The 26,331-nt window shown below is 57.1% G+C and overlaps 3 protein-coding genes across 4 annotated transcripts; 1 reads left to right on the top strand and 2 right to left on the bottom strand.

The window, feature by feature from the left end:
- Positions 1 to 1,664: 1,664 nt before the first annotated feature.
- On the bottom strand, positions 1,665 to 5,847 carry BTC (betacellulin). Its single transcript, XM_079306029.1, is given in 7 exon segments — positions 1,665 to 1,971; positions 2,313 to 2,449; positions 2,451 to 2,469; positions 2,608 to 2,657; positions 2,659 to 2,726; positions 2,985 to 3,080; positions 5,721 to 5,847. Coding segments are annotated over 7 exon segments (549 nt in total). The 5' UTR covers positions 5,794 to 5,847; the 3' UTR covers positions 1,665 to 1,865.
- A 2,600-nt stretch (positions 5,848 to 8,447) lies between these two features.
- PARM1 (prostate androgen-regulated mucin-like protein 1) lies at positions 8,448 to 18,481 on the top strand. Its single transcript, XM_079305732.1, has 4 exons — positions 8,448 to 8,583; positions 15,723 to 16,385; positions 17,072 to 17,150; positions 17,701 to 18,481. The coding sequence occupies exons 1-4, from the start codon at positions 8,532 to 8,534 to the stop codon at positions 17,783 to 17,785; spliced, it is 879 nt and encodes a 292-aa protein (XP_079161858.1). The 5' UTR covers positions 8,448 to 8,531; the 3' UTR covers positions 17,786 to 18,481.
- Positions 8,975 to 25,816, bottom strand: RCHY1 (ring finger and CHY zinc finger domain containing 1). 2 transcript variants are annotated; one of them, XM_079305736.1, is made up of 10 exons: positions 25,663 to 25,816; positions 25,464 to 25,583; positions 24,629 to 24,744; positions 24,487 to 24,565; positions 24,202 to 24,246; positions 24,041 to 24,099; positions 23,699 to 23,725; positions 23,306 to 23,426; positions 22,981 to 23,098; positions 8,975 to 8,988 (listed from the first exon to the last, which is right to left on the bottom strand). In XM_079305736.1, exons 1-10 carry the CDS (start codon positions 25,774 to 25,776, stop codon positions 8,981 to 8,983), a joined length of 807 nt encoding a protein of 268 aa, XP_079161862.1. In that variant the 5' UTR covers positions 25,777 to 25,816; the 3' UTR covers positions 8,975 to 8,980. The 2 variants fall into 2 exon arrangements, with proteins under 2 accessions (XP_079161862.1, XP_079161861.1); XM_079305735.1 differs by having other exon boundaries at positions 24,487 to 24,744.
- Positions 25,817 to 26,331: the final 515 nt, after the last annotated feature.

Here is a 26,331-nt window from a genome sequence, read left to right as displayed (position 1 = left end):
CTCCATGAAGGATTATAAAAAGACAAAGTATTTGTTTTATCCACCCCTGAGACCTGCAGGGCTGCTGATCTCCCAGTGCCTGCTTTTCCCAGCACTTTTTGGCCAGCAGCATCCCAGCCATCAAGTTCAACCAACCAAAAAAAACAGACAGGAAAAAGGCTCGTACCTTCTTTTCATTTTATTTGTCTCCCAGATCGTGTACAGCACATTCCCAAAAGGAACAACAAGCCTTTTTCTCTTGGCTTCACTCCCCACAGGCAGGCCCAGCAAAGCCTGGGGCTAAACAGGCATTTTTATAGGGGGAATCAGCTCACAGGTGCTGCTGGTGCCACTCAGCTCTCACCCGGGCTTCCAGCAGCTGCATGGAATCTAGAATCCATTTCCCCATCCTGGACCCTGCTGAGGGGGTTTTGACACTCAAAGAACTGTCCCTAGGCACCTCAGGGCCGTGCTCCTTGCCCGGGCGGTGGGATGAACCTTCCACAGCCCCGTGGCATCGCTGGGCACCGGCACCTCCCGAGGGACCGGCGCCGCCGGGGCGGCCACCGCCCCCGGGGCCAGCTGGAGTCACTGTCACACCGACCGGGCTGCAGGAGCTGATGCGGATCCCTGGGGTGGCCTCTGCTGTCACCACGGCACGTTTTGAGCTGAAAAAGAAGGTTTTCAGTCACACTAGGGCTTCACACAGCCCCAGAGCCGCCCCAAGCCCCTGTGGCAGCACCTGTCTGCCAGCTCCAGCTCCCAGGCGTCCATCCAGCCGCGAGGATGACCAGGGCAGGAACAAAGGGCTGGAACTCAGTATGCAAACCAGTGTCCCCAGCAGCCGCGCCCACGCTCACCAGCTGGAGCGCGTCCTGTCTCTGGCGAAGGCAGTGCCGGGCCGGAGGGGTCTGTCCTGCCCGGGCAGAGGATCCCGCCGTGCCCGTGCCGGGAGAGCGGAGCCCGCGGGCAGGAGGGTCCCCGCCTCCCCGGGAGGTTCCAGGCCCGTGCTGGGACTTTGGAATTGGGAGGTCCCGAGACCCCGCGGCTCCACCGCATCCCCATCTCCCGTGGTACAGCGTGGGAGGCACCAGGGACTGCATCCCGGCTGCATCCCGCGATGATGCTGCTGCTCCCCCGCAGAGGGTCCGTGCCAAACCCACTGTCAGAGTCACGGGGAGCCCAGAGGGTCCCGCACCGATGGGAGGGACACAAACCATCACCGGCGGCTGCCCGGGCAGGGTCCGGACCGCAGCTCCGGCCAGCGCCTTCCTAACCCACAGCGCGGGGAGACGGGAGCCAACAGCCCCGGTTCACCGAGTTCTGCCCCGGTTCCCATCTGTTTTCTATCAGTTTTGCCCCCGGGACACCGAGGCATCCCCTCGGGAACCGGGAGGACGCCGGGGGACGCTGAGTTCGGCTCGGTCCCTGCGGCAATGGGAGCAGCATCAGCCCAATCCCCAGAACGGGGCCCCGAACCCGGCAGATCCCCTTGGGGCTGGGAACGGCCCCGGGAGCGGGACCTGCACCGGCACCGGCACCGGGAGCGGGACGGAGGCGCCGCGGTCGTGGCGCCCTCGCGTGGCCAGCGCGGGAATCGCAGCCCCCGCAGCGCAGTGTCGCCGTCTGGCGGCCGCGGTTCGGTATCGCAGTCCCCGCACCCCAAGGACAGCGGCGACACGGGGACACTTTTCCGTCACCCCTTTATTCAAACCCCGCACGTTTTAGCCCTCGCCCGTGGAGCCAGCCGCTGCTGCCGTCCGGGACCCGCCCGCAGGTACCGGGAGCTCCTGCGGAGAGAGCGGAGCCCGTCCGCCTCGGTGCCCACCCCAGTGCGGGGCTCCGGTCACACCGGCTCGGTCTCGTCCCCCCGCTGCCCTGCACCTTCACGCGATGCCCGTTTCCCGCACATCTTCACTTCTGGAAGGTGAATCCTTGTTTAACGTTTCCATCTCTTCTGCCTTTCTCTTTCTACGCTGCCTCCGACAGTGGCTTGATAGGGGGAAAAAGTAATTAAAAAAAAAAAAAAGCCCAAAACAAAACAACAAAACCAACAAAAAACCCCACAAAAACAAACAAACAAACAAACCCCAACAAACCCCAAAACAAAAACAAAAAAAGGAAAAAGAGGCAGAAAGGGACATGCCAGTGATGCCCCTCCCTCTACCCGCAGAAGATCCATATGGATCACACCTGTCTCCGCCCCAAAGGAATGTCCCAGGCACCTCCCAACACCTGCAGGACCCACGACCCACTGGGGCAGCACCAGTTCGACCTGCCTGGAACCGGGGGAGCAGGGCAGGATTTGTTCCATCCTCCCTTCCCTTCCCCGCCCCGTACTGACTGCCAGAGGCAGATTGCCGACAATGAGGATGATGAGGGTGATGATGCCGACGATCAGGGAGATGATGACGATCTGGCCCTGGTCCCCTCGCAGGTAGAACAGATCCACCCTCTCGCAGCGAGCCCCCGGTGTAGCCTCGCTCGCACCTGCCCAGCGACACAGGGGAGGCACAGGGCGGTCCCAAAAGCTGCGTGGTGCCCGTGCCCCCCTCCTGCTGCTCCCCCGGGGAGGACGGGCACAGCATCCCGCGCCGTGCCACCCGTGTCCCCACCGGAATGACTTACACACAAGCCGGCGCCTGCTCGGCCACGAGGAAGCGGCACCTCCCTTTGACCACAGTAGTGCTGGTACTCCTCCGGGCACCGCGAAAAGTGGCTCTGCCGCTTCAGCTGCGTCCCGTTCCCTGGGGGTGACCAGGACCAGGATTCCCTCAGAGGGGTGGCAGTTCTGCCCAGAGGCAGCAGCACCCCGCAGCAGCTCCGAGCCTGGCCGGCCGCCACCAGCTGCCAGCACGGGTGTCCTTGGCTCCCCAGACCAGGGATGCCACAGACAAAACACCCGCTCACCCGCCATCCTGGCCTGCTCCCCCGCTGCCTCCCAGCGCCCCCGGCCCCCCCGAGCATCCTGCAGCCCTCCGTTACCTGTGCATCCCCCCCTTTACCTGTGCATCCCTTGGCCGTGCCGCAGCCGAGCCCCTCCGTGCCGTGCCCGGCCGTGACGTTGTGTCGGCACCCCACGCAGCTGAAGAACGCCAAGCCTGGAATGCAGAGGAGGTGACTCAGAGGGGGACCCCCAGCACCTCCCACGGGGACAGGGTGGGCGCTGGCAATGGGCTCTGCAGCTGCGCCCAGGGCCCCGCTCCGCTGGCAGCATCAGCTTTTCCCCAGGACCGGGAGAAGGGGAAAGCCGGGCCCCGCCTGCTGCTCCCACCCACCAACGCCCAGCACGGAGGTCTGGGAGCCAGCCTGGTGGGGCTTGGACCACACAGCCCAGCCAGCTGCTCCTCTGCCCGGGGAGGATGCAGGGAGGGATCCCCGGGAGATCCGTAATCATGGAATCAGTGATTGGTTTGGGCTGGAAGGGACTGTAAACTTCGTCTTGTTCCAACCCCTGCTGCCATGGGCAGGGACGCCTTCCACTACCCCCACGTTGCTCCAAGCCCTGTCCAACTTGGCTTTGGACATTTCCAGGGATGGGGCAGCCACAGCTTCTCTGGGCAACCTGTGCCAGGGCCTCCCCACCCTCACAGGGAAGAATTCCTTCACAATATCTAATCTAAACCTGCCCTTTGTCAGTATGAAGCCGTTCCCCTTTGTCCTGTCACTCCGTGGCCTTGTGACAAATCCCTCCGAGGTTCTCGTGGAGCCCCTTTAGGCACTGCACGCTGCTCCGAGGTGTCCCTGGAGCCCCACACAACCGGGAAAGGGGCCACCCCGCTCTCCGTGGCTCACGGGGCGAAACCGAGAGGCGGCGGGGCCCGGCCCGTCAGAGCGGCGGTAACCGGATCGCTGGCATACCAGCACTGACTCAGCACGGCCCCGCTCCCCGCCCGGCCCTCCCCAGGGATTCACCGCCGCGGTGGCACCCGGGGAGCGGGGACAGGTCCTGCCTGACGGGGCAGGGCGCTGGGAGGCTCCCACCGAGGCGGGGCTGCTGCCACCCCGAAGAATGGAGAGTTTGCGCAGCCAAATCCTGGCAGCCTCGTCTCCGGCTACCTGTTTCCCCATCCGGCCCTTGGGCACCTTGGGAACAGCGGTGGGAGCTGCCCAGCCAAGGCTCCGAGTGCCCCATCCCGGAGCGGGGACATTCCCAGCACACACGTCTCTCCCGGCTATATATAGCCAGCACCGCGCTAGTGACGCGCTGCGGGTGACAGAGAGCCCGGCGAGCAGCAGAGGAGCCCCCCGCCCCACCCGGGCCAGCCGCAGGGTGGGAGCTGCCCGGCGGGAGCCAGGGATGAGCCATGGGGCGGCTGCACCCCGGGATCCAGCTGTGGGCGGCGTGGGCAGGCGGCGGGACAGGGAGGGAGGCTGACCTCACTCCCGGTGACCGAGTTCACAGCTCGGCACGGAAAGATCGCCACCAAGCTGAGCTCCCCGCCCTTATTGCAACCAGATGCGGAGTTCTGGCATCCTGCGGGCTGGCAGCCCCTCGCAGGACCGCCCTGGTGGCAGTGCCTGCTCCAGAGGGAGGGGGCTGTGCCCACCCGCGGCCGGATCGCAGCACCCAGAAGCTGCAGGTGTGAACATCCTCATCTTCCTGGCGCACTGGCTCCACTATCTTGGGCTGCACCCTTCCCTGAGAAGCCAGAGATAATCCAGGAAAGTATCCCAAACAGTGGATTATTTTGCTGTTAACACCCCCATGCTCTCCCAGGAAAGACCAGACAGTAGAGAGCAACCACCCAGGACATTGCCGTGGTCTCAGGGGACACGCCAGACCCAAAACAGGTCTGCTATCCTTGGTTTCCTCCTGCCAGCACAGGTTTGTCAGGTTTTGCCAAGTGCTGTCACCAGCCCTGCCAAAGGGCCAAACCCAAACTGCTCCCTGTGGAGAGAAAAGCTCCCCTGAATCTCAGTGTAGGCACTCTCTGCCAGGGAGGGTTGTCAGCTGTCCCAGCCTGTGTGGTTATTCCCTGGCAGCCATGAGCAGACACCTGTTTGCAGCTTCCTGCTTCCCAAAAACTTAGGAACTAGCATGGGAATGCTCACACACTCGCTGAATAGGTGCTGGCCCCTCTTCCCCCGGCATCCCATATTCCCAGCGCTGCCAGGGATGGCTGTGGGTACTCAGGCACCCAGGAGCAGTGAACCATCAACAGGTGGTAAAAGCATCCCAGTCCTGCCCTGGGATACAGACAGGACATCCTGGCCCCCATGCTGGCCCCAAGAGATTCAGGGATTCAGAGGTGAGGGAAGCACAGGACTGGGATTGTGGGAAGCTCCAGGATGGGACCTGGGGGGCACACGGGGGAGCCCAGGGACAGGACTGGGGAAACACCAGGCTGGGGCTGGGATGGGATGGTCCTGGGGGCAGAGGGAGTCACTGAGATGTGACTGGAGAAACACCAGGATGAGCACTGGGATGGGACAGGGCCAGCATCAGCATGGGGTGTAAGAGGGTGGGGAATACAAGCGTTCAGCAGAATGGGAGCAGGGGAGCAGCAGGATGGGATGGGGGCGCACCAGTACAGGCAAGGGGGGAGCACCGGGATGGGACCGGGAGACAGCGGGACCGGAGAGAGAAACGGTTGCCGGGGACAGGGGGTGACAGCGTGCAGGGACGCGGAGCACCGTGCCGGGGCGGAAGCACCGGGCCGGGACAGGGCGGGGACACGCTGCCAGCCGCTGGGTGTCCGGGCCCGGGCAGGTGCGGGGCAGGGGACGCCCGTGCTTACCGGAGGCGAGGGCCAGGCAGAGCAGCAGGGTACCGGGGCCGCCGCCCGGGGCCGGGGCCGCCGCCGCCTCCATGCGCGCCGCCGCCGCCTGCCCGGTGCCCGGTGCCCGGCAGCTGCGGAGGGGCGGGACGGGGCGGCACCACCGCCCTCCTCCTCCTCCTCCTCCTCCTCCTCCTGCTCCTCCTGCTCCTGCGCCTCCTCCTCCTCCAGCTGCGCGGCTCCCACCCCGTCGCAGCCATCCCCTGGCGGTGTGGCGGTGCCCCCGCGGCGTGTCCCCTCCTGTGTCCCCTCCCGTGTGTCCCACCTCGCACCAGCCACGCCTGGCCTCGTCCTGCCGGGACGCGTCAAGCAGATCCTCACCCCAGATCCCTGGGGATTTGGGCAGCCAGAGGGATCCCCCATCCTGCCATCATGGGTTCCAAGCGGGGCTCCGGGGATCCCCTCTTCAGAGTCCGACCACACCTCTCCAAAGCATTTATCCCGGGCCAACTTGCTGTGGAAAAGTAGATTTATTACAGCGATCGGCTATAAGACACCCTCCCAAGGGCCTTGGCAGGGAATGACGGCAGCTCCAAATTATTCTGCAAGGAGCTGTGCCTTCACACAAGCCCTCTGCAGGCTGGCCTTGGGGTGTACACTTTGCCTCGGGGTGTGTTAGGAGGATGTTCCTGGTGCCCTGAGTGACATCTTGAGGAACAGCAGAGAGCCACGCGGTGAAGGTGTCCCCCAGATGCTGCCGCGTCCCCTCCTGCCATCTGGAGTTGCTCAGCAGGGATGCTTTGCCGTGGACCGGCGCTGTCCTGGCTCTGGGCTAAGCCCCAGAGGTTGTCCCGGCAGAGAGGGGCGCAGCCAGGGAGGGGCGGGGGAGCCGCTCCCGGCCCTGCGTCCTGACAGGCGCGAATTAAAGTGGAAATGAAAGACTGGAAAGAACGGGTGACCTCAAACCGCAGGCTGGCAGCTATTAATGCGAGTGCTGGCAGCCACCCAGCCATGCCATTTGGCCGCTGGCCAGGGGGTGAGCAAGCTCCCTTATTAGCCCTGGCCAGTCAAAAATTCCTGCAAGCTCCAGCACACCAGTACCGCCGGCCTCTCTGCTCACAGCCCCCCCAGATCCCTGCCAGCAGCCCCCCAAAACCAGGCAAAGTGTGATAGAACAGAAGGATGGTGCAAAAGCTCTGCTGAGGGCTTGGGCAAGACCAGCAAACCTGGCAGCTGGCACCTGGATGTGGCACAGGGCCACCCATGAGGAGCTGGCTTCATCCCGGTGGGGTGGGCAAAAAAAAAAATCTTCGTGCCCATCAAAAGAAAAGTTGCCCTCCAGCATCCTTCATATCTGGATAAAAGTGGTGGGGAAATGCATTTTAAAGAGATTGTAAAAGAGCCGGAGCCTCGGGGCAGATGCCACCAGAGGCAATTGTTTCCAGTCTCCAGCAGCAATGGGAAAGGGCTGGCAGAAGCCATCCCCAAAAAAGGATCTCTCCCCGGCCATGTCCCTGCTCTGCTGGGAGCACCCGCTCCGGGAGGACCAGACAGAGGTGACCAGCAGGTGGCAGCTGGAGCCCGAGCCTGGTGGCCCCCAGGGGTGTCCGGGTTTGCCACAACCCAGCCCTTGGCACCCCAACCCCGGCTCGGGCACGGCGAGGAGCAGCGGCTGTGCCCATCCCGCCCGAAAACTCCTGCCCGTGGAATCACAGGGCACCAGCATCACCAAAAAGGATGTGAGAGGAGAGGCAGGGAGGTTATCGCGCTGTTCCTACGGCACCAAGCTCCCGCAGCAACAACAGTATTGTTTGCCCTCCTCCCGAGCAGAGGGAAGGTTTCAAGGAGAGCTGGGATGCTGATATCGCCCGACACCCGTCTGCCTCAGGAATGCCAGCTGACTTGGATTTTGTGTCCTGCTGTTTTAGGCCCAGAGCCAGGATCCATCCTGAGAAAACGCCACACAATACAAGAGAATAGAGGGCTGAGTAACCCCAGTTAAAGATAGCTCAGCTACAGCCCGGGCACCGTAAATCCTTTTCCATAGCGAGCATGCAAAAGCCTGGAGGGGATGAGTTCAGCCTGAAAATATTTCACCCAGAGCACAGCTCTTTCCAGAGGGAAAGAGGTAAAAAAATGGTCCTTGTACCTCCTGCTGTGCTACAGGTGTCTCCTGGCTGGGTCCTTTGGGCACTGGGAGCCACATTTTGGGAGCTCTTCGTGCTGTGCAAAGGCCCTGACTGCCCGGCTCTGGCCTGGCTCCCGTTAAATAATGTACCTGGGTTGTCCCTCACCACAGGCATCAGGCAAAGGAATCCCCAGGAGCTCCAGAATCATGGAATCACAGAACAGTTTTATTGGAAGGGACCTTAAAGCTTTTCTCATTCGAACCCTGCTGCCATAGGCAGGGACACCTTCCACTAGCCCAAGCTGCTCCGAGCCTTCTCCAACCTGTCCTTGAACACTTCCAGGGACAGAGCAGCCACAGCTTCTCTGGGCACCCTGTGCCAGGGCTTCACCATTATATTCAGGTGGGAGCCAGCATAGCCCTGGGGATAAAGAGGGAGAAGTGGCAGTGACACAGAGCGCCTCAAATGGGTGCCACCGGCTGGTACAAGAGCATCCCCGACGGTTCTGGTCCCGCATCCCGCACGGTGCCGGTCCCCATCCCGCACGGTGCCGGTCCCCGTCCCCTCCGCGGTCCCGTCCCCGGCAGGTGCCGCTGTGGGCCGGGCGCGGGCGGGAGGCGGCGGCGGGGGCCGGGCTTTGCCGGGCGGCGGCGGGGCCGGGCGGCGCGTCCCTCCAGCCGCGGCTGCCAGCGCCGCCGGCACCATGGGCTGCTGCTGCCGCCTGCTCTTCCTCGCCCTCCTCCTCCTCCCGGCAGGTAAGCGCCCGCCGCCGCGCCGGGATGGGCAGGGGGCACACGCCGGGGACCCCTCGGGGTCGGGCGGGGAGCGATGCGGTGGGGTCGGGGAAGGAGGCAGGGTTTGCCGGGGACAGCCCGGCTCCTTCCCGGAGAAGGGCTCCGCAGAGCGGAACCCCACGACGAGTCCCGCTCACACCCGCTCCGTGAGGGGGTCACCGCCAATGACACCCGTGCGGGAGGGCGAGAGGTGTTTCACCCTTCTTTGCCTCACCCCGTGCCCCTCAGAGGCGTCCCCAGCAGAGTCCCCCACTGCCTCGAAGGAGGACAACTTGGTGGGACCACCGGAGCCTCCTCACGGTGCCCTCCTGCCCGGGCTGGACTCGCTCCCAGCCCCGCATCCCCCTTCGCTCCGCGGTCACTGCTTCCAAGGAGCTTTCATGGCTCTGCCTGGCCTTGAGCGGAGGCTCTCACGCCTCCAGCCCCCGGCGCTTTCCCCCCCAGCTTCAGACATCTCCCCCCGGCGGCACCAGGCTCCCCATCCCACAGAAACACCGCTTTGGCATCTCCCCGCGCCGAGGCGCTCCGCGGGGACACGGGCGGGGGTCACCGCTCCCCCCGCCCGGGCTGGGCTTTTAATAACCACGGGGAGCTGCTCGCCGGGAACATGGAAAACACGCTTGCATAACCGGGGACGCGCGCGGGGAGGAATCCATCGGCGGAGCTGTCACTGTCACATTGCTGCCGGCGCGGCGGGACGGGGCTCAGCTCCCCGGCACAGCCCGCAGCCAGCACCGCGCCCCCAGACCTGCCGAAGGGGCAGGACCCCAAAGGGGGATTTGCCAGCGAGCTCCTGGTCTGTGCTTCCCCAGCAAATGCATTTGGGAGGGATGGGGATGAGCATTTTGCTCCACAGCGATGCTGGGGATGCTTTATCGTCTCCTTCACGGGCCCCTGCCTGGCCCAAATTTGCCCCTAAAGCAGCCAGTCTCTGCTGGGAGTCAACCTTTGGGGTTGGGAGGCGGATTTTTCCCAGCGCCCGGGCCAAACCCAGAGCCGTTCCCACGACCATCCCTCTCTAAAGCACCGACGCCAGCCAGGCTTGGCAGAAAAAACAGAAAAGATTTCTCTGGTCCCGTGGCTCTCAGGCTGCTCCCAAACGGCCCTAGAGCATCTTTCAGATGCTTTCTACAACATTTTTGTCCCCATTGAAATAATTCTTAAAAAAAAAAAAAAAAAAGCAAAAACTGTGTATACATACATATATATACACACATATATAAATACATACATATTTATACACACATACATATATATATATATAAACTGATATATATATATATATCTCACTTGGGAGAAACACAAAGCACGATTTAAATATGCTTCAAGCTCATTCTTCAGGACTAAATGACAGTAAGGACGTCACTGGCCAGGAGTAAAATAAGTCTGGGCTTTGCCTGGCCACGTAATGAAATAACAGCATCTCTCACAAGGAAGTTTTTATCCTGTTATTACTCCTTACTCTGGATGTAAATTGAAACCTGCTTTGCTTTCCTGACGTGGTGCCCAGCCCCGAGCCCGCTCTCCCCTTCTTCCCCCTGTGCCCCAGCTGGGACATTTTTAAATACCTTTTAGAAGCAGCTCTCGGTTTTTAAGGTTTTGAGTGCTTCTTCATGGAGACTCTGGGGTGGAAGAGCTGCTTTTTGGGCTCTCAGAGCCTCATGAGCTGTTTAAAACTGCCATTGAGTAGGCAAATCTTTAGGCAGCCTGCTCCCCCATGAGCTGAAGGACAAGGGAGTTGGTAATTATCCCCTCTCCCAGCCCAAATGAGAGAGCAGAGGATGTTAATAGCAGAGGATGCTCTGAAGTTCCTCTGCCGAGCCCAGCTGCTTCTCCCCCTGGGAGGGGCTGGAATGGGGCTGATGCATGTTGAAAGCTGCACCTAGAAGCACTAATTAGCAGCCAGCCAGGAAAATCATGGAACTGGGAAGTTTCACCTGAGCAGAGCTGCTTCTTGCAAAACTCATGGCTCCAAAGCCATACCCAAGATATGTGCCTGAGAAAAAGTATTGTGAGGTGTCCCAAGCAGACAGGTCCATCTGCCAGCTACCAGCCCGAGGAGACCACAAAGAGCATCCCACATCCCCTCCCATGGGATCCCATATCCCCCTTCCCCTGGGAAATGAGCACAGCATAACACCTGTTTGTATGTTTCAAGAACATAACTTGAAATACTTCACGTATTTTTTATTTGAACAATCATTTTTGAAAGAGCTGCTGCTCTCCACCCCAGGTCCTCATAAGATACCTCTGGCTGTACAGGCTGACCACTAGCCAGAGGGTGCTTTGTCACTCTCAGAAGAGAAAAAACACCTAAAGATTCCTCTTCACCTCCTTTTCTGCAATAATTCCATAGCAGCATCAGGATCAAGGGCTTCATGATTTGAATAATTAAGCAATACTTCGCTTTGGAATGTGGGTTTGTTGTGCCACCAAAATCCTCACCTCTGGGTTTGGATCATGGGGCAGGTGGGAATAACTGGGACATTCACCCAGGCAAGGAAGGAGGGACCATGCAGCAGGCAGGGAACCATGTGAATTTTGAAGGCTATTTTCAGCTGGGAAGAGCAGAGACTGCAGGGTGGTGGAGCTTTCCTCCTGCTTCCTCAAGGGGAGCCTGCCTGCCACAGCATTCCCTGGATCTGGAGAGTGTGCAAGAGTGAGCCAGGCCTCCACATCAGCTCCTTCCTGCCCCAAACTTGCCTGGAGAAGAGCAGCTGCTGCTCCCCAGGCAGGGAGCCACATCCTTTATTTATCCACACGGATTTTGCCCTTTTCCACAGGGCTGTGCAGCTCCGAGAGGTGCTGGTGCATCCAGGGAGGTGGGTCCCCATGGGCTGGCTCAGCAGCAGCCCCCTCCTCAGGGGGGACATCCCCAGGGTGTCCCAGAGGCCTGGGATGGTGAGGGACACACGGACACAGCACAGGGATGTCTGTCCTGCAGCTGCTGCTCTTGGCTACAGGAAGCCTCAGAGCAATTAGACCTAAACACCTTAACGACCATGCAGCAGAATAAAACTAATCATGCAGGAAGCCAGCCTGGCTTGCCAGTAAATCAGAGCAACTGCAGATTTATTGGATCTGATGGCCTTGGCTTCTCCACACGGGCAGGGAATAGCTTTGCCTGTTACCTGTTGGTGTTTCTGGCCTCTGGTTTTCTCCCTCCTCTCAGAACTGGTTTCATACCACTGCCAGCTGGCACTGAAAGAAGAGGAGATAGGGCAGGGCAGCGTGGAGCAGCACATCAGCCAGAGGTGCTGCTGCTAGCACTGGGGGCCACCAGCATCCACAGGGTAGTGCTGGAGCTCTGCTGCACTCCTCAAGCTGGAGAGAGCCCCAGGAGTCACCATTTCCCATCCCTAATCCAGCTGGGTGTTCCCTCTGGGATGGCATGAAGAACCTGGGGAGTGTGAGACACAGCTCAGAGCCTGCAGAGCTGCTCCCAGAGCACCCCACCATCCCTATTTCTTAGGGAAAATGGGGCAGCAATCCACAACAGTGCCCCAGGAAAAGAAAGACCCAAGTTAAAGGCCCAAACCAACATCCTCTGTGTTCCTACCCCACATCAGGACAGAGCTCAATCACACCCCTGGGCACTGCAGGTGGGGCCTCCAGCCAGCAAGAACTAAACATCCCCAAATCCCAAACTGCATGGTGACAGGGAAGGTGAGGCAGTGCAGGGCTGAACAGCTGGAAAAACTCGTTGAACCCAAAGCAAAAACCAGTTTGGCTTAGTCCTAGCTACTTTAAGGAGAGCTTTTGCCATCCACAGCCTGATGCTGCTGGTTTTATAGCAAAGAAACACAATGGAAATTATACCTGAGCATTAACAAGGGGGAGGGGAACTACCAAAAACCAGCACAAGTTATGGGAATCCCCAACCACAGAAAGCAAAGCTGAGCCAACGAGGTCATGAGCAGGAAATCCTTACTTACATTTAAATATAGATTGTTTTATTGCTCTGCATCACTTAGCCTGGTTCTAAACCAAGGCACACTCATGGGACTCAGGGCTGTTCTGTCATCAGCATTTGGTGAGGAGCAGCATAAGGCAGGACCAGCAAAGGGTCTTTTTTTGCTCACCCTTGTGATTAAAGACTGAGCTTTCTACCGAGTTCTGCTTTAAAGAGTAGTGATGCTTAGGCATGGTCTTGGTCACTTGTGGTTTTGGGGTGTTTGCCCCAAAACCAGATGCTAGAAAGTGGTGCCCAGGCTGAGTGCACAAGCACAGGGTGCTGTCTGTGTCCTGCAGCTCTCCTTGTTTTGCTCCCATTGTCACATTTCTTGCTCAGAGCAGGTGGTGAGATTCCTTGTGCAAGTGCAGTCAGGACCTGCTGCTGGCAGGCAGAACAAATAATATCCCTGTTATGGAAACTTTCTTTATCCCTTTGGCCTTGGCTGCTAGAGGAGCATCCCTGGCTGCAGCTGGGGCTTGGGTGCTTTGGTTAGTTTGGGTGTGTGGGTTAGGTCATGTGCATCTCCTGGGGCTGTGTCAGGGGTGATGGGTTCTGAAGTGGAGCTTGTTAAAAGCTCCATCTCTGCCTTATCAGTGGATGTTTGTTTGCTGCAGCCTGGCTGCTGGGGGCTGATGTCATTCACTCGGGCTGGAGGAGTTCTCTGGTGGCTTTTATGCTGCGTTTCAGCTGGCAGAGCAATTTAGGATTTGCTGCAATGGCTTTTGGAGTGCCTGGGAAATGCATTGTGAAGAGGCTGCCAGCCCAGGTCAAGCAGCTCTTTCCCAAGAGGAGTAGGAGCATGGCCCAGCTCCTGCAAGGGCAAGACCTGCCCCTCTGGCTGGATTGAAGAGCCAGGAGAGCAGTAGGAGAGAGAGATAATTCATCAGGCTCAGTCCTTAGGCTGGCACATAATTAGGGTTAATATTCCCCAAGAGCAGGATATTCGATTGACACAGCTTTGGGTTCTTCTTTCCTCGGCTGTTTCCTGTGTTCCCAGTGACAGAAACCTAGGGAAAGGACTTTGCAAAGCTCCTGTGGGGCTCTGGAGTGTGACACTGCTGCTTTCCTAGGTGATTACCTCATGCTGGCAGTCCCCTGCCTCGCTCTGTGCTGGATTCCAGCAGGGTGGTCAACTGCCTTAAGTGAATTAGATGAGCAAATTCCCCAGGGCTGAGCTATGCTCGGCATCCTCTGGGAGCACACATCCCTCAGTCCCTCTGACAGCCCGGGGCCGAGGTGTTTTAAGCCTTTCAGGTCATGTGTGAAGTGTTGTAGCTGTCTTTTATCCCTTGTTCTGCTTCCTGCTCCCAGCAGCAGCTCCTGCAGACCAGGTGCTGGGGACAAAAAGGAAAGCTCTCCTTGGCTCTTGCTTTGGTTTTGGTTTTCCCTATCAGATGTGTTGGTGAGAGGACAGGACTGGCAGACACACTGACAGGACCCACCTGTGGGACAGGCCCCCCTGAGCTGGGTGCAGACACGAGGAGCCCCAGCCAAGGGACCCTCACCCCAGTCCTTGCTGTCCCTTAGTCCTGACTCCTTTCAGAGGCAGCCTGCACTCCCTCTAGGATGATGGCTGGGATTTCCTGGGGCTGTCTCCTCTGGGTGACACCCCAAGGGCAGTGGCTGGTTGCAGATCCCTGTGGAGCTTGGAGGAGGAAGGGGATAGCACAGCACAGGGATTGCTCCTAGGGAGAGGCAGGGAAGGCCAGGGCTGAGCTGAGCAGTGGTGCTGGCTCTCCTGGGAAGAGTCCCTGTGACTTGTGACCTCCTTGGCTGGGAGCACTCAGCCAGCAGCCAAAGATTGTTCCTGACTCCAGTTCTGGCTCAGCCTCCCAATTTATACCCCTTAGATATTATCGGAAAGCTCCTGACTCATCCAGGCCAGCAGCCCTGCCAGCTTCCCCAGCTCCTCATTGCTTTGCCTCCAAAGTTCAGGCAGATCATGGGAGCTCTGCTGGCCCCAAGCACTTGGGGACATCAGGGTGGCTTTGCAGAGACTGGGAGCATCTGCACTGACAGAGGTAAAAAACTTCCAACCCCTGGGAGGATCCTGCTGTGCCTGATGGGCTTGTTGGGCTGCAGAGGCTGTCTGGTACCTGCTGGAGAAATCCAAAAGGTGTTGGGGCAAGGATTGTTGAAATAGAGATGGATTCTGAGCCTTGGTGTGAAGGATCCTTGGTCCAGGCCTCCCTGCTGCTGTGGTGGCCAAGGGTTTATTCATTCAGATTCCAGCTCATCATTCCTGTCCTCCTCCCTGTCCCACGGTTTGTGTCCTCAGCCTGAGGAGGGTGAAGGCTCAGAGGCATCTCCAAGTGCTTGTCCTCAGGAGAGAACAGCAGCCATGGCCTCAGCCCCACCTCCAAGACCCCTTTTCTTGGGAAATGGGGTCCTTCACATGGGTACCCACAAAATCAAAAAAATAAATTTTGGCTGGATTAATGAGTCCCTGCTCACCCGTGCCAGATCCCATTGTTTCTACACACAGGCACTGAATGTTTCTGTCCTCCCCACTCATGATTAGTTCATTGCAGCTGGAGTGAGTTCTGCTCTCCCCAGAGCTGGGCTTGGGATGCTCTGGGGGTGTGAATAGATGAACACATGGAATAAAAATGCCTCCCGGTGTCACACAGGGTTGGCACACTCTCCCTCATCCCAACCACACTGAGGGGGCCAGTGCTGGACCAGAGTTGAGTTCAGCCCTAGAAAAGGGGGGGAAAGCCCCAGCAGTCAGCTGGTGGGGACAGAGGGAGAAATGACTCATCTCCATGCTAAGAAATGGAGACGAATGAATGAATGCACAAGGAAATGGGGGGGAGAGGAGAAAGAGGCGTCTTGTGTTATCATTCCCAGCTGCACAGTGGCTGCTGTGAGGAGGAGCTTCTTCCCTGCTGCTGGGAGGAGATGCTGGGAAGATGGAGGGGTGATTGGGAATGGGGGTATCCTAAACTGGGGGGAAAACGGGGCTGATTTATGCCAGGTGAGGTTTAAACCTCACCTCTAGGTACACAGAGATATTTCTCCACTCTTTATTTTAGATGGCTGTCACCATTTTAAAACCCAAGCTTATTCCCTTTGGTGCCCTCCCAAGCGCACCAGCTTGCCCCAAGGACTGCCCTGCTGCTAACATTTCTTTTCTCACTCCTAGGACTGGGCGATGGCTCCCCAGAATCTGCCCTCATCCCCATCCGCCCGCCCTTCCTCTGGGGCGGTGTCCCAGTGAAACCGGACTCCAGGGATGTCCCCACAGCAGCTCCAGCCCAGCCCTCCCTGCCCTCCTCCACGGGACCTTCCGGAGATGGGACACCCTCCGGGCCCCTGGAGGGGGATGGCCACAATGCCACCAGCCCAGCGGCAGCTCTGTCCTCTGCTCCCGTGTCTGTCACCGTGAGCTCCGCGGCCACCACGGACGGTCCCTCCAGCCCGGCGCCACCCACCTCGGAGACAGCCCCGGCTCCCCGGACAGCCAACCCTGCCGGCCCGGCAGGAAGCACGCTGGATTTGGGGGCAGCCTCCAGCCCCACAGGCACAGCTGCACCGCCGCCTCCCTCCTCCCTTCCCAGCAGCGACCCCCGCTCGCCTCCCGGGACGGGCTTGTCCCCAACACCCGTCCCCGCCAGCCCCGGCGCCACCCAGCCGCCGCTGCTGGCCAAGGATGTCCCTTCCCTGGGGACACTGGCCGTGGCATCGAGCCTGGCCGTGGAGCCAACACCGCCCCCAGTGACTGTGGTGAGTCCCACGGCAGCCGAGGCCACAGCCTCGGAGGAAACCGGAGTCACCATGGAGCAGGTGCCCCGCGCCCTGAGCCCAGGTGAGCACCGCCATGTGCACACAGCGACAAAATGCCAGCCCAGGCTGCTCAGACAGACCCCAGATGGGAAGGGAGGAGGGGGTCTGCTTCCTGAGAGCATTGTTCTGCAAAATTCCTGGAGGAGCCTGTGTCATCTGATCCTCTGGAGAGCGGGAGTGGTAGATAACAAATCTCGGTTGCTTGGAGATGTGAATAAAATCCTCAGTTCTAAATTTGACTTGAAACACTTAAGGATGAGAGGAAACAAATGGCTGGGTGGTGGGTGCAGCCTGAGTTAGGTTCTAATTGTTCCTCCTGGAGACCTCAGGAAGCTGACATGAGCTTCTCCCTGTCCCCTTGTGCAACCACAGGCAGCCTAACAGTGCTCCATGCAGCTGGAAAAGGGGAGATCTGGAGCATTTTCTAGCCTTGGCTCAGCACTTAATGCTGCCTAGTGCTGGGAGGACAATCAAAGGTGCCCAAGCAAAGCCCAGCTGTGTTTCATCCCAGTGCTCTGCATTTATGGGAAGGGGATCATTGCACAAATAGAGGGGGGCCCAGCATCCTCTTTGGGAAACAGTGTGGGAATATTCCCCTGCCAGAGATGGCTGGTGTGGGTGAATGGGGAGCAGCTGGGGTGTGGGATGTGTGCCATGGGGCTGGGATGAGGGGGGCTGAACCCTGCCCTTGTGGTGTTCCATCCCCAGGGAGCATTGTGGCCATAACCGTGACGGTCATCGTGGTGGTGGTGCTGGTGTTCGGGGCAGCCGCCTACCTCAAGATCAGGTAAGGCTGGTTTTGGGGTGCCTGTTCCTCCCCCCCCCCAAAGCTCCCTGCAGCCCCTTTCACCATCACAAAGTCCCAGGAAGCGTGGCAGGGCAATGTGCAGCCTCTGGTGCCAGCAGAGCTCTGTTTCTCACCACTCCTGTGCTGGAAAGCAGAGTTCCAGTCCCTTATTTCATGTCACAATAGCCTTGCTCAAATGCCAGAGATGCTGCTCAGCATAGTCATAACCAGTAATTATCCCTTGGGAAAGCTGCTGCCGTGGGTCTCGCTGTCACTGGGACAATAAACAGCAGCAGAGCCCAGTGCTGAGCATCCCTAATGAGGCTTTGCTGACAGCTGAGATGAGCAAAGGTCTTGTTTTAATTCCCTACCCTGTCCAGGCTCATTCAACGGGGGCAAAATTCAGCCTGGGCTTCTCTGCACTTCTCCTGGTCCTTCCTCTTAAAATATCCCCAAGCTTGACCTAGGCAGCCCTTGCATTAATATTTCTTCATGCCGTGGCAAAATAACAAATAAAAGCTCAAAGTAACCGGTTTGCTTTCCCTGGCAGGCACTCCTCCTACGGAAGGCTTTTGGATGACCACGACTACGGTTCCTGGGGCAACTACAACAACCCTCTCTATGATGATTCCTAGCAGGGATGAAGAGAAAAACCCCATAAACCCTTAATTTATAAGCGCTTCTGCAGCAGAGCATCCACTGTCGAGGAGATGCCGGGCACGGAGCCCCTGCCTCAGGCAGGATTACCAGGGGTCTGCTGGATGACAGGAACTGGAGGGCGGGTGTGTAGTGCTGACAATAAACCTGAATTTTGGCCTTTGAGCAGGAAACCAGGTCCTGGGGCAGGTCAGCCACTTGTTGTAGACAAGGGAACTCAAATTCCCCAGGGGGAAGGGCTGGGAAAGGATGGAGGTTCAGCCAGTGCTGTGGCATCCTTTGAAATGCTGCTGCTCTGTGAATTGGGGGTGAGGGGGGCTGCTGAGCCAGAGCCAGCAGTGTGCCAGGGTCTCCTGTGCTTTCACATGTCCCTTTCCCTAAAATCACTTCCCCGTGTTGCCCTGCTATAAAATCCTTCCCCTTGTCTCACCAGCAACCATGAACAGTTATGGGGCTGCTCAGTCACTGCTCCCTTTATTTTCCATGCAGAAGTTCCTAATTTATTTTTTTTCATTTAATTGTGGGGGGTTTGGTCCCAAAAGCAGCCCAGGAGCCTGTAGGAAGATGCACTGACCATCCATTTCACACATGTGGCTGCTTGCTCCATAGCTTTGTTTCCATTCCTTGAAAAACTTGGCTGCTAAAATACAGCAGAATGTTCTTTTAATCCCCAATTTGTGTTCAGCTTTCAGTGTGGGAAGGCTGGGGGTGGCTGATGGCAGAGCTGGTTTGGGAAGGGGATGCTCAGCCTCTTCTCCCTCTGGCTAAATTCCCTGCCAGTGGAAAGCAAAGCCCTGAGTCCGTGTGACCTTAATAAATAAACCAGCACTAAATGGCAGTGCAAACTTTTAGGGTGTCCCTGTACAGGTGGTGCAGGCTTGAGAACAGGCTCTGCTGTTCACCCTGCCTCCTAAATGGAGCATCCCTGGACACATCAAAGCTTGGGGCGTTCCCATGATTGCTTCCTGCAGAGATGCATCATCTCTGGATTTCCATCCAGGGAGTGCAACAAACGCGGCCGGCGCCACAACCGGCACCTGGAGAGGCCAGGAGAAATGAGGGCAGCTCTGCTCCCCAAAAGGAAGTGCAGTCACTGGGCATTTTCCCAGTGCTCTGCATCCCTCAACCTTTTTCCAGTTCAAATTTGGTGAAAACAAGGAAATAAACCTGTGAATGGTTGTTGCACCTCCCAGCCACAGCCAGCCTGGAAAACTGCTGGGGCTGGGAGCATAGACAGGGAAGCACAGGCTGTGAAGATGCTTAGGATGAGCAAAATTCCTTTTCACCTTTTTGGCACCCAAGAAGCAGCAAATTAAGCTACTTTGGCTAAGAAAAAACACAAACTGAGTTAAAAAAACACCACCCTTCTTCTCTGGAAATAAACTGGGTGTTGTGCTGCTGCTGCTAAACTGAGGAAATAAAGGCAGATGAAAAGCCATCACCTTCACTTAGATGTATATAACCCCAAGGGAATAAATTCCTTTTCCATAAAAGAGGGCAGAAATGGATGTCAGTTTTCCTGCTCAATCCTTAAAATGAATTACTCTCTCTTGCCTAAAATGCAAGAAGCTGTACATATTTTTGGGAATATCCCAGGATGAAAACTGGTTCCTCACTTCCCTGGGATCAGACACCATCCCCAGTACCTTTTTTCCCAGTGCAGCTGCCCAGTGACATGGATGATATGGACATGAATGATGTGTTTCCATCTGCAGGACTGTTTGCCAGCACAAGCCAAGGCACAGGGCAACCTAGAGAATAACAGATGGGTTTGGACAGTGGGGAAAGCATTTTATTTTGGGGGTAATGCCCTCAGAGGGGGGATGCCTGTGTTCCAGGCAATGGCTTCAAAAACCCCCCTCACATTCCCCCCTCAGACCCTCTGGCTTATTGAGGGGTTTCTGTCCCACATGAGTATAGCAGGGCAAAAAGGGAAAAAGCAACCAGGACATGCCATAAGAAAGGCCTTTTTCCCTTCTCTTTTAAAAAACTAAGGGGTTAACCCTGCTACCAGCTTGTTTCATTTGCAAAACCAGCAAATTCCCATTTCTCCCAAAGGCTCCCACCACTCTGGCTCAATTCCACCTCCTTCCAGCTCCCTTTCCACCCCCCTTTGGCTCCGTTTCATCCCTGAGATATTTTATTTATACAGAAATCCCACAGTTCGCTCGGCTCCGTGCGGAACATCCCATTCCCCAGCCCCGCGGGCACCGGGGATGAGCGATCCTGCTCCAGCTCTCCAGCCCTGCCCGAGCTGCAGAGCTGCTTTATCAGCCCTTCCAGACTCCCTCTGGCCTCCCTAATGATGCTCTTGTTTGGCTCATTTGTGAATATTCCCATGTATCATCCATGTTTCCAAGCTGCTGGTGGAGGTGCTGGAGCGAGGAGCAATGAGCAGCTGCTGGCTGCAGCCTCCTGGCTGCTCCTTGGGCACAGGGATCGGTTCAGGTGGCAGAACCCAACCCCAGCCGGGACCAAGGAGGAGCAAATCCAAGGATTTGTGCCCTGTTTCCTGCACGGAGCTCCCGGCACAGCCCCGGGCTGAGCGTGGATCTGCAGGGACAGATGCTCGGCTGCCCCTCGGGGTATAAATAGCACAACACGAGCAGCCTCTCCCTCCCTGCGTTCTTTCCAGCTGGAAATTTAAAACCAGATGGTTTCTCTGCAAACAGCAGCACCGGGAGAGCAGAGGAGGGGGCGGCTGAACCCGAGGTTTAACACAGGACACCCCTACTCCCATCCCAAATGATGCTATCAGAGCGAGCTAAAACCACTCCAGAGGCATCAAACCAGCCCCAAACTGGGGATCCCCATGCCCCACAGCTCCTGAGCCATCCTCTTGCACCTTCCCACGGGATGCAGGGCTCAGCTGAGCCCCCCTGCCCTCACTGTTCCACTTGCTGCCTTCCCCAGCCCCTCTCCCGAGTCCCGCATACTCGGCAGGCCTGGCTTTATTAATAGCTCCGTGACCTTGTGTGCAGCTGCAGAGCCTGCTGGAACTCCACATTTTTCCCACAAAGCAGCAATAATCCCATCTGCTCCTGATTCTGGCCTAGATGGGTGAGCAAGGCAAGATTCCAGGTGCCAGGGAGAGCAGGAGCTTCCCAACTGCTCCCACAGGCAGCAGGCAAGCTCTGGCCAAGGCAGCTGCTGCTTCCATCCCATAATCATCTCAGCACCCTGATCCGAGCATCCTTCCCCTCCCATCAGCTGCATCCCCATGGACAGGGCAGCAGGGCTCCATACAGCACCTCCCATCCCATAAAAGCAGCTCCTTGCCTGTCCTCATCCCCTCCATTGTCCCTTATCCCCTGAAAATCCCATTCCTTTTCCTGCTGCCTGATTTATTCCCCGGCAAAGGGAGTTCAGGGCTCGGTGCCAAGATAAACACACCAAACAGTGGTTCAGCATTCCCTCAGATTCCCATTCCCTCGTGCTAAACTTTCCAGAGGCAAACCAAAAACAGGAAAGCAAAAGGTCAAAATTACCTGGATCCTACACCATGAATAATTCTCCTTCCCAATACCAAAGTTCAGCAGGAGCTGCTCTCCCAAAGCTCAGCTCAACTAAGGGTTTTCTTTCAGCCTCCTCTTGTGGTTGGAACCCAAACAGGAATATTCCCAGTTAGTAATTGGAATAAAATTACCTTCCCATTTAACAGCAGACCTGCTTGGTTGTGGATTTGACCAGCATGGTTTTACCATCAGCAACACCCTCCAAGGCTACTTGGCCAGAGTTTTCTGGGATGACAAGTCCTGCAGGCTGATGGGAGCCCCACTGGCACTTCCAGGCTACCTGGGAGCAGGTCTCCATCCAGGAAAGGAGGTGGAGCCACCAGGTGCCAACCAAAGCAGCAGGGAGTCTTGCTTGTACCACAGAACAAAAATATGAAAACACAGGAGCTTGTCAAAAATAAAGCACTTATTTTCCTACAGTGGTCCAGGCCTCACACCTCCCCACATCCAACCATTTTTCAGCACTGAATCATGGTTTAAACTCAGCTGGGAATTTCCAGGAGTACGTGTGTGAAAGAACAGCACATCACACACAGTGTCATTTGTTTATTTTAATAGAGACCTTATTTTACATTGATTTATAGCAGTGAGAATAGAGCTCCAGAAAAAGATACCCCAGTCAAGGCAAGCTACAATAGCTATCTTCCAAATCCTAAATATTTTGAATATACTGAAGAGAGCACTGTTGGATTAAGAAAAGACCATTTTACAACAGAACAAGTTAAAAATGAGAGGTACAACCTGAAGAGTAAGTGACCTTTTTTTATGTCTTATTATTGAAAAGTATCTGCATGTGAAATTCACGGAAATCATGAACTTTCTGCAATATTTAAGACTGCAAAACACCTCAGGCAGGATGTTACATGCAGAGGGGTGGGGTTGGGGTTTTTATTTCTTTTAAAAGTGAAGCTCTTCCATTAACAAATGCCAAAACCACAGAAAATTGGTCCCTGCAACACTGGAATGCCTCTGGACTGCTGTTATTTCAGTGAACATCTCAGGCCCAGCCTGATGTGAAGCATGTGCTTCACTTTAGGTACTTTAACCAGCAAAATGGAGCTATGTACATGTCTAAAACCTCTGCCAGTGAACAGGGCAAAATGGGGAAGAAATGGGGAAAAAAGTGACTGTGGCTGGCAAAGGAATCTGAGTGAAGGGACAGCAGCGAGTCAGGATGGGGGGCCAGGGGAAAGAGGGGGACTTTGCACCTGGGTCTTCCAGCTGCTCATCCCAGCAGGCAGAGCAATTCCCTTGTTTGGAGGGAATTCTGTACACTGCCAATGCATGAAGGGAGCCAGGGATGCCAGTCCTGCCCGCTGCCCCCGTGCAGAGGCAGCTCCTGGCACACACATCATTCCCAGGGAACACCACATGCTCACCCATAGCCCTGAGGATGGCAGTGCCTCTCCAAGTGACCCATTTTCCCCAGCAGCTGCAGCCCCCAGAGCTGCACCTCCACCTCCCTTCCCCTTCAGCTGCCCCACACTCCTCCTGCTGCTGCATCAGCTTCTGGTCACATCTCCTCGTGCTGCTCTTCTCATCTGCCTGCTCCCTGACGCAGTGAAGGACTCCTTGAGCTCCAGTGCTGGGATCCTTACAGCCCAGAGCTGCTTTGTGGCAGAGCAGTGCCAGGGCTCCCCGTGCTGGTCACGGCTGCTCCAGGGACAGCCCGCAGCGCCCGTCCTGCGCCGTGTTGTACGACTCACAGCTCTGGCACTTCATGCCCAGCAGGTGGAACTGCACCCTGGAGCGGGCATGGCAGTCATTGCAAAGGATCTGCAGGCACACGGGGAAGGGAGGAGAGGCTGCAGCACCAGCGGTGTGTGTGCAGGAACAGGAATGATGAACAGCCCGAGCCTACGCGTCACTTTCCACATCACTCCCCACCCCTTGGCCTGACTCCTGATCCAGCACGTGTCCCTAGTGCCCTCTACTGCCACCAAAACTGAGCACAGCTCGGTGACAGCCAAGCTGGCCTCTCACCTCCACCATCATGTTCTGGTACTCCGTGGGCATGGGGGTCTGCGCCACCTCGTCGTCCAGCTGGCGCCAGTACCTGGTCATGTCCAAGGCTGAGTGCATGCACAAAGGACACCTGTAGCCCCTGGCAGGAAGGGGGGAAATGGCTACATCAGAACATGAAGCAAGGCCATGAAACAAATCCAGTCATAGGGATGAGTTTCACATTGTACCAGGCAAACAAACACCATGAAACAGCAAGTCTTGCAAACAGAATTGGAAATTAAATGCCCCTTATTCCTCTAGGAGCTGTCTTTAAATTAGTTGGTGCAGAATTGGCATCCTGACTTTTACCTCTTGAAGCAAAATGTTTAGACCAGAACAATATTGAGAGGCACAATGTTTGAAAATACTTACTTCTTCAGCATTTCATCATAACATGTTCTGAAAAAGAAACACAAGTCAGTGAGAAGACAGAATTACTGAGAGGTAACACACAAAGGGAATAAGCCACATAGGCATTCCCAAGGCAGAAATTAAAAACATCCCTAGGCCAAGCAACAGGAGAGCTTCACACTCTCAAAAGTGACTGAGAAGGAAGACAACCCTCTCAAAGAAAATACTTCCTGGTGAAACAGACTGTCCCCACAGTGCAGATCCCTCAGAAACCAGCTGTAAGCAGCTGATACAGACAATGCTGTTGAATAAACACCCAACACAATGCAGCAGATATTTCCCTTTCTCAGGTGTCTGCTTTACCTGTGAAGAAGGTGACCACATGGCAGAACATGGGCTCCAACACGAGATGTGTGAATATCCTGTTTGGAGGCAAATAAAAGACAAAAGAGAAGAAAATTAGTTCAGACACAATTCAAAATAGGGCCACACAGTTATTCAGGAGATGAAAAGGAGCTGCTCACCTCCAAACATATTGGACAGTCCTGCCTGGAGACGTTTTCAATACACTTTGCAAATGGAAAAAGAGAAGAAAAAGTTATTCTGCTGTACAGTTTTATGTGTTTTTTCTATACTGTAAAGTTCCAATACGTAAAATTTCTTATGTCTTCAATTGGTGGCATCTGTGTTGCTGTTAGGTGAATTTAGAGAAGAGAACCCACTGTGGCCTCAGATGGGGCTGAGGCACATCCAGCTTCGTGTTCAAGGCGCTGCTTTTTAGGACATGGAGGTAAGTGGTGTGTCCTCACCTTGTGCTTTCCTTGGAGACTCAGGCTCAGGCACAAATTACACTTGGAGCAGTGGAAGAAATCCTCCTTGGGGCCAATCCTGCAGAGAGAGGTGTCAGGGCAGGGCTGGTCCCCGCGGAGCCGAGCCCCCGCCCGCACGCACCTGCAGATGCCGCACTCCTGGCAGTGGTACTGCTTCTTGTCACGGTCAAACAGGTGGCAGATGTCACAGTAGTACTCCCCAAAGAGGCTGTCACAGCCCTCACAGCGCTGCTGGGCCTGAGGGGACAGGAACACCCTGGCTGCTGCATCCAGCTCCAGGCTCCAAGAGGGGCGTGGAGCTCCTGGAGCAAGGCTGAGAGCTCAAAGCTGCCAAGAGACTGCAGCATTGCTCTTATGAGGGAGCTGGGCCTGTTCAGCCTTGATAAGGGATGGCTGAGGGGATCTAATCCATGTCTGGAGGGACGTGGAAGGTGCCAGGAGGATGGAATCTGCCTCCGCTCTGTGGTGCCCAGAAACAGGCCAAGAGGCAAAGGGCAGGAGCTGGTACACAGGTAGTTCCACCCAAACAGGAGGAAAAGCTTCCTTCCTGTGCTCTGGAACAGGCTGACCACAGAGGCTGTGGAGTGTCCCTCACTGGAGATATTCCAGAGCCATACGGGACATAACCCTGCGCCATATGCTCTGTGATCACAGAACATCCTGAGTTGGAAAGGGATCCACATTATGTCCAACGCTTAGCCCTGCACACGCCAGCTCCAAACATCCCACCATGTGCTCGAGAACGCTGCCCAAACGCCTCGTGCCCTCTGCCAGGATTGGGGCCGTGCCACTTCCCGGGAATCCTGTTCCAGTGCCTCCCCACCCTCTGGATGAAGAGCCTTCTGCTACTACCACGCTAAACCCCCCCCCCCGGCACAGCACAGCCCGGCTGGAGCAGGGCGGCGGATGCGGCTGACCCAGCGGCGCAGGGAGCGCTCTCTCCCGCCCCGACCCACCTTCTGCAGCAGGCGGCAGCGGATGCACTGCACCTCGGACACTCGGAACCGGTCCAGCTGGTGCTGCTCGGCGCCGTCGTGGCACAGCCGGCACGGGTACAGCTTCCCGCAGCACGGCGCCTGGGGAAGGAAGGGCACGCCATGGATCGGGGCACGGAGCGGCCGCCGCAGCCCCGGCACGGCCGCCCCGCTCACCCACCCGCAGCCGGCAGCCGCGCCGGTAGTGCTCGCATCCCTGCTCGGATCCCGGCTCGCATCCCTGCTCGGATTCCGGCTCGCATCCCGGCCCGCATCCCTCCGATGCCTCCGCCATGGCCACGGCCGCCGCCTTGCCCGCTCCTCCCTTTCCGCTTCCTAACCGCCGGTTCCGGAGGATTTGGTGTTTTCCCACCTTGACCCTTGGTGCCGTGCTCGCTGGATGCTGGGTCGAGCGGGAGGGGAGCTCTGGAGAGCGGCCAGTGCATCCTCCCTGCCAAGGCAGGGTCACGCAGGGCAGGTGACACGGGGCCGCGTCCAGGTGGGCTGGCAGTGTCTCCAGAGAGGGAAACTCCACGAGAACCACAGAATATACCGCGTGGGAAGGGACCCGTGAAGGATCATCGAGTCCAACTCCTGGCCCTGCACAGGACACCCCACCAATCCCACCGGGTGCCCGAGAGCCTGGTGATCCTGAACTCTGGATCCCTTCCGACTGAGCAGATTCTGTGATTCTTCTTCAGCTGAGGTGGAACTCCTTGTGTTTTAGTTTCTGGCCATTGCTCATTGTCCTGTTGCTGGGCACACCAAAAATCTGGCACCCCCTTGGAGATACTTGTATGGATTGATGAGATTCCTGCAGTCTTCTCTTTTCTAGACTGAGCAGGCCCAG

This window comes from Erithacus rubecula (genome assembly GCF_903797595.1).
Source record: "Erithacus rubecula genome assembly, chromosome: 5".
Lineage (NCBI taxonomy): Eukaryota > Metazoa > Chordata > Aves > Passeriformes > Muscicapidae > Erithacus > Erithacus rubecula.
This window is presented reverse-complemented; position numbering and strand designations above follow the sequence as displayed.

What these genes read in the sequence shown, in the direction of transcription:
- PARM1 (XM_079305732.1), top strand. Translation starts at nt 8,532, where the DNA reads ATGGGCTGCTGCTGCCGCCTGCTCTTCCTCGCCCTCCTCCTCCTCCCG. An exon ending in CCTCCTCCTCCTCCCGGCAG is followed by an intron (nt 8,584 to 15,722) that starts GTAAGCGCCCGC and finishes TCTCACTCCTAG; the next exon opens with GACTGGGCGATGGCTCCCCA. An exon ending in GCCCCGCGCCCTGAGCCCAG is followed by an intron (nt 16,386 to 17,071) that starts GTGAGCACCGCC and finishes TTCCATCCCCAG; the next exon opens with GGAGCATTGTGGCCATAACC.
- RCHY1 (XM_079305735.1), bottom strand. Translation starts at nt 25,776, where the DNA reads ATGGCGGAGGCATCGGAGGGATGCGGGCCGGGATGCGAGCCGGAATCC. An exon ending in TGTGGTCACCTTCTTCACAG is followed by an intron (nt 23,726 to 24,040) that starts GTAAAGCAGACA and finishes TTTCTTTTTCAG; the next exon opens with AACATGTTATGATGAAATGC. An exon ending in TATGATGAAATGCTGAAGAA is followed by an intron (nt 23,427 to 23,698) that starts GTAAGTATTTTC and finishes CCTTCCTGCCAG; the next exon opens with GGGCTACAGGTGTCCTTTGT.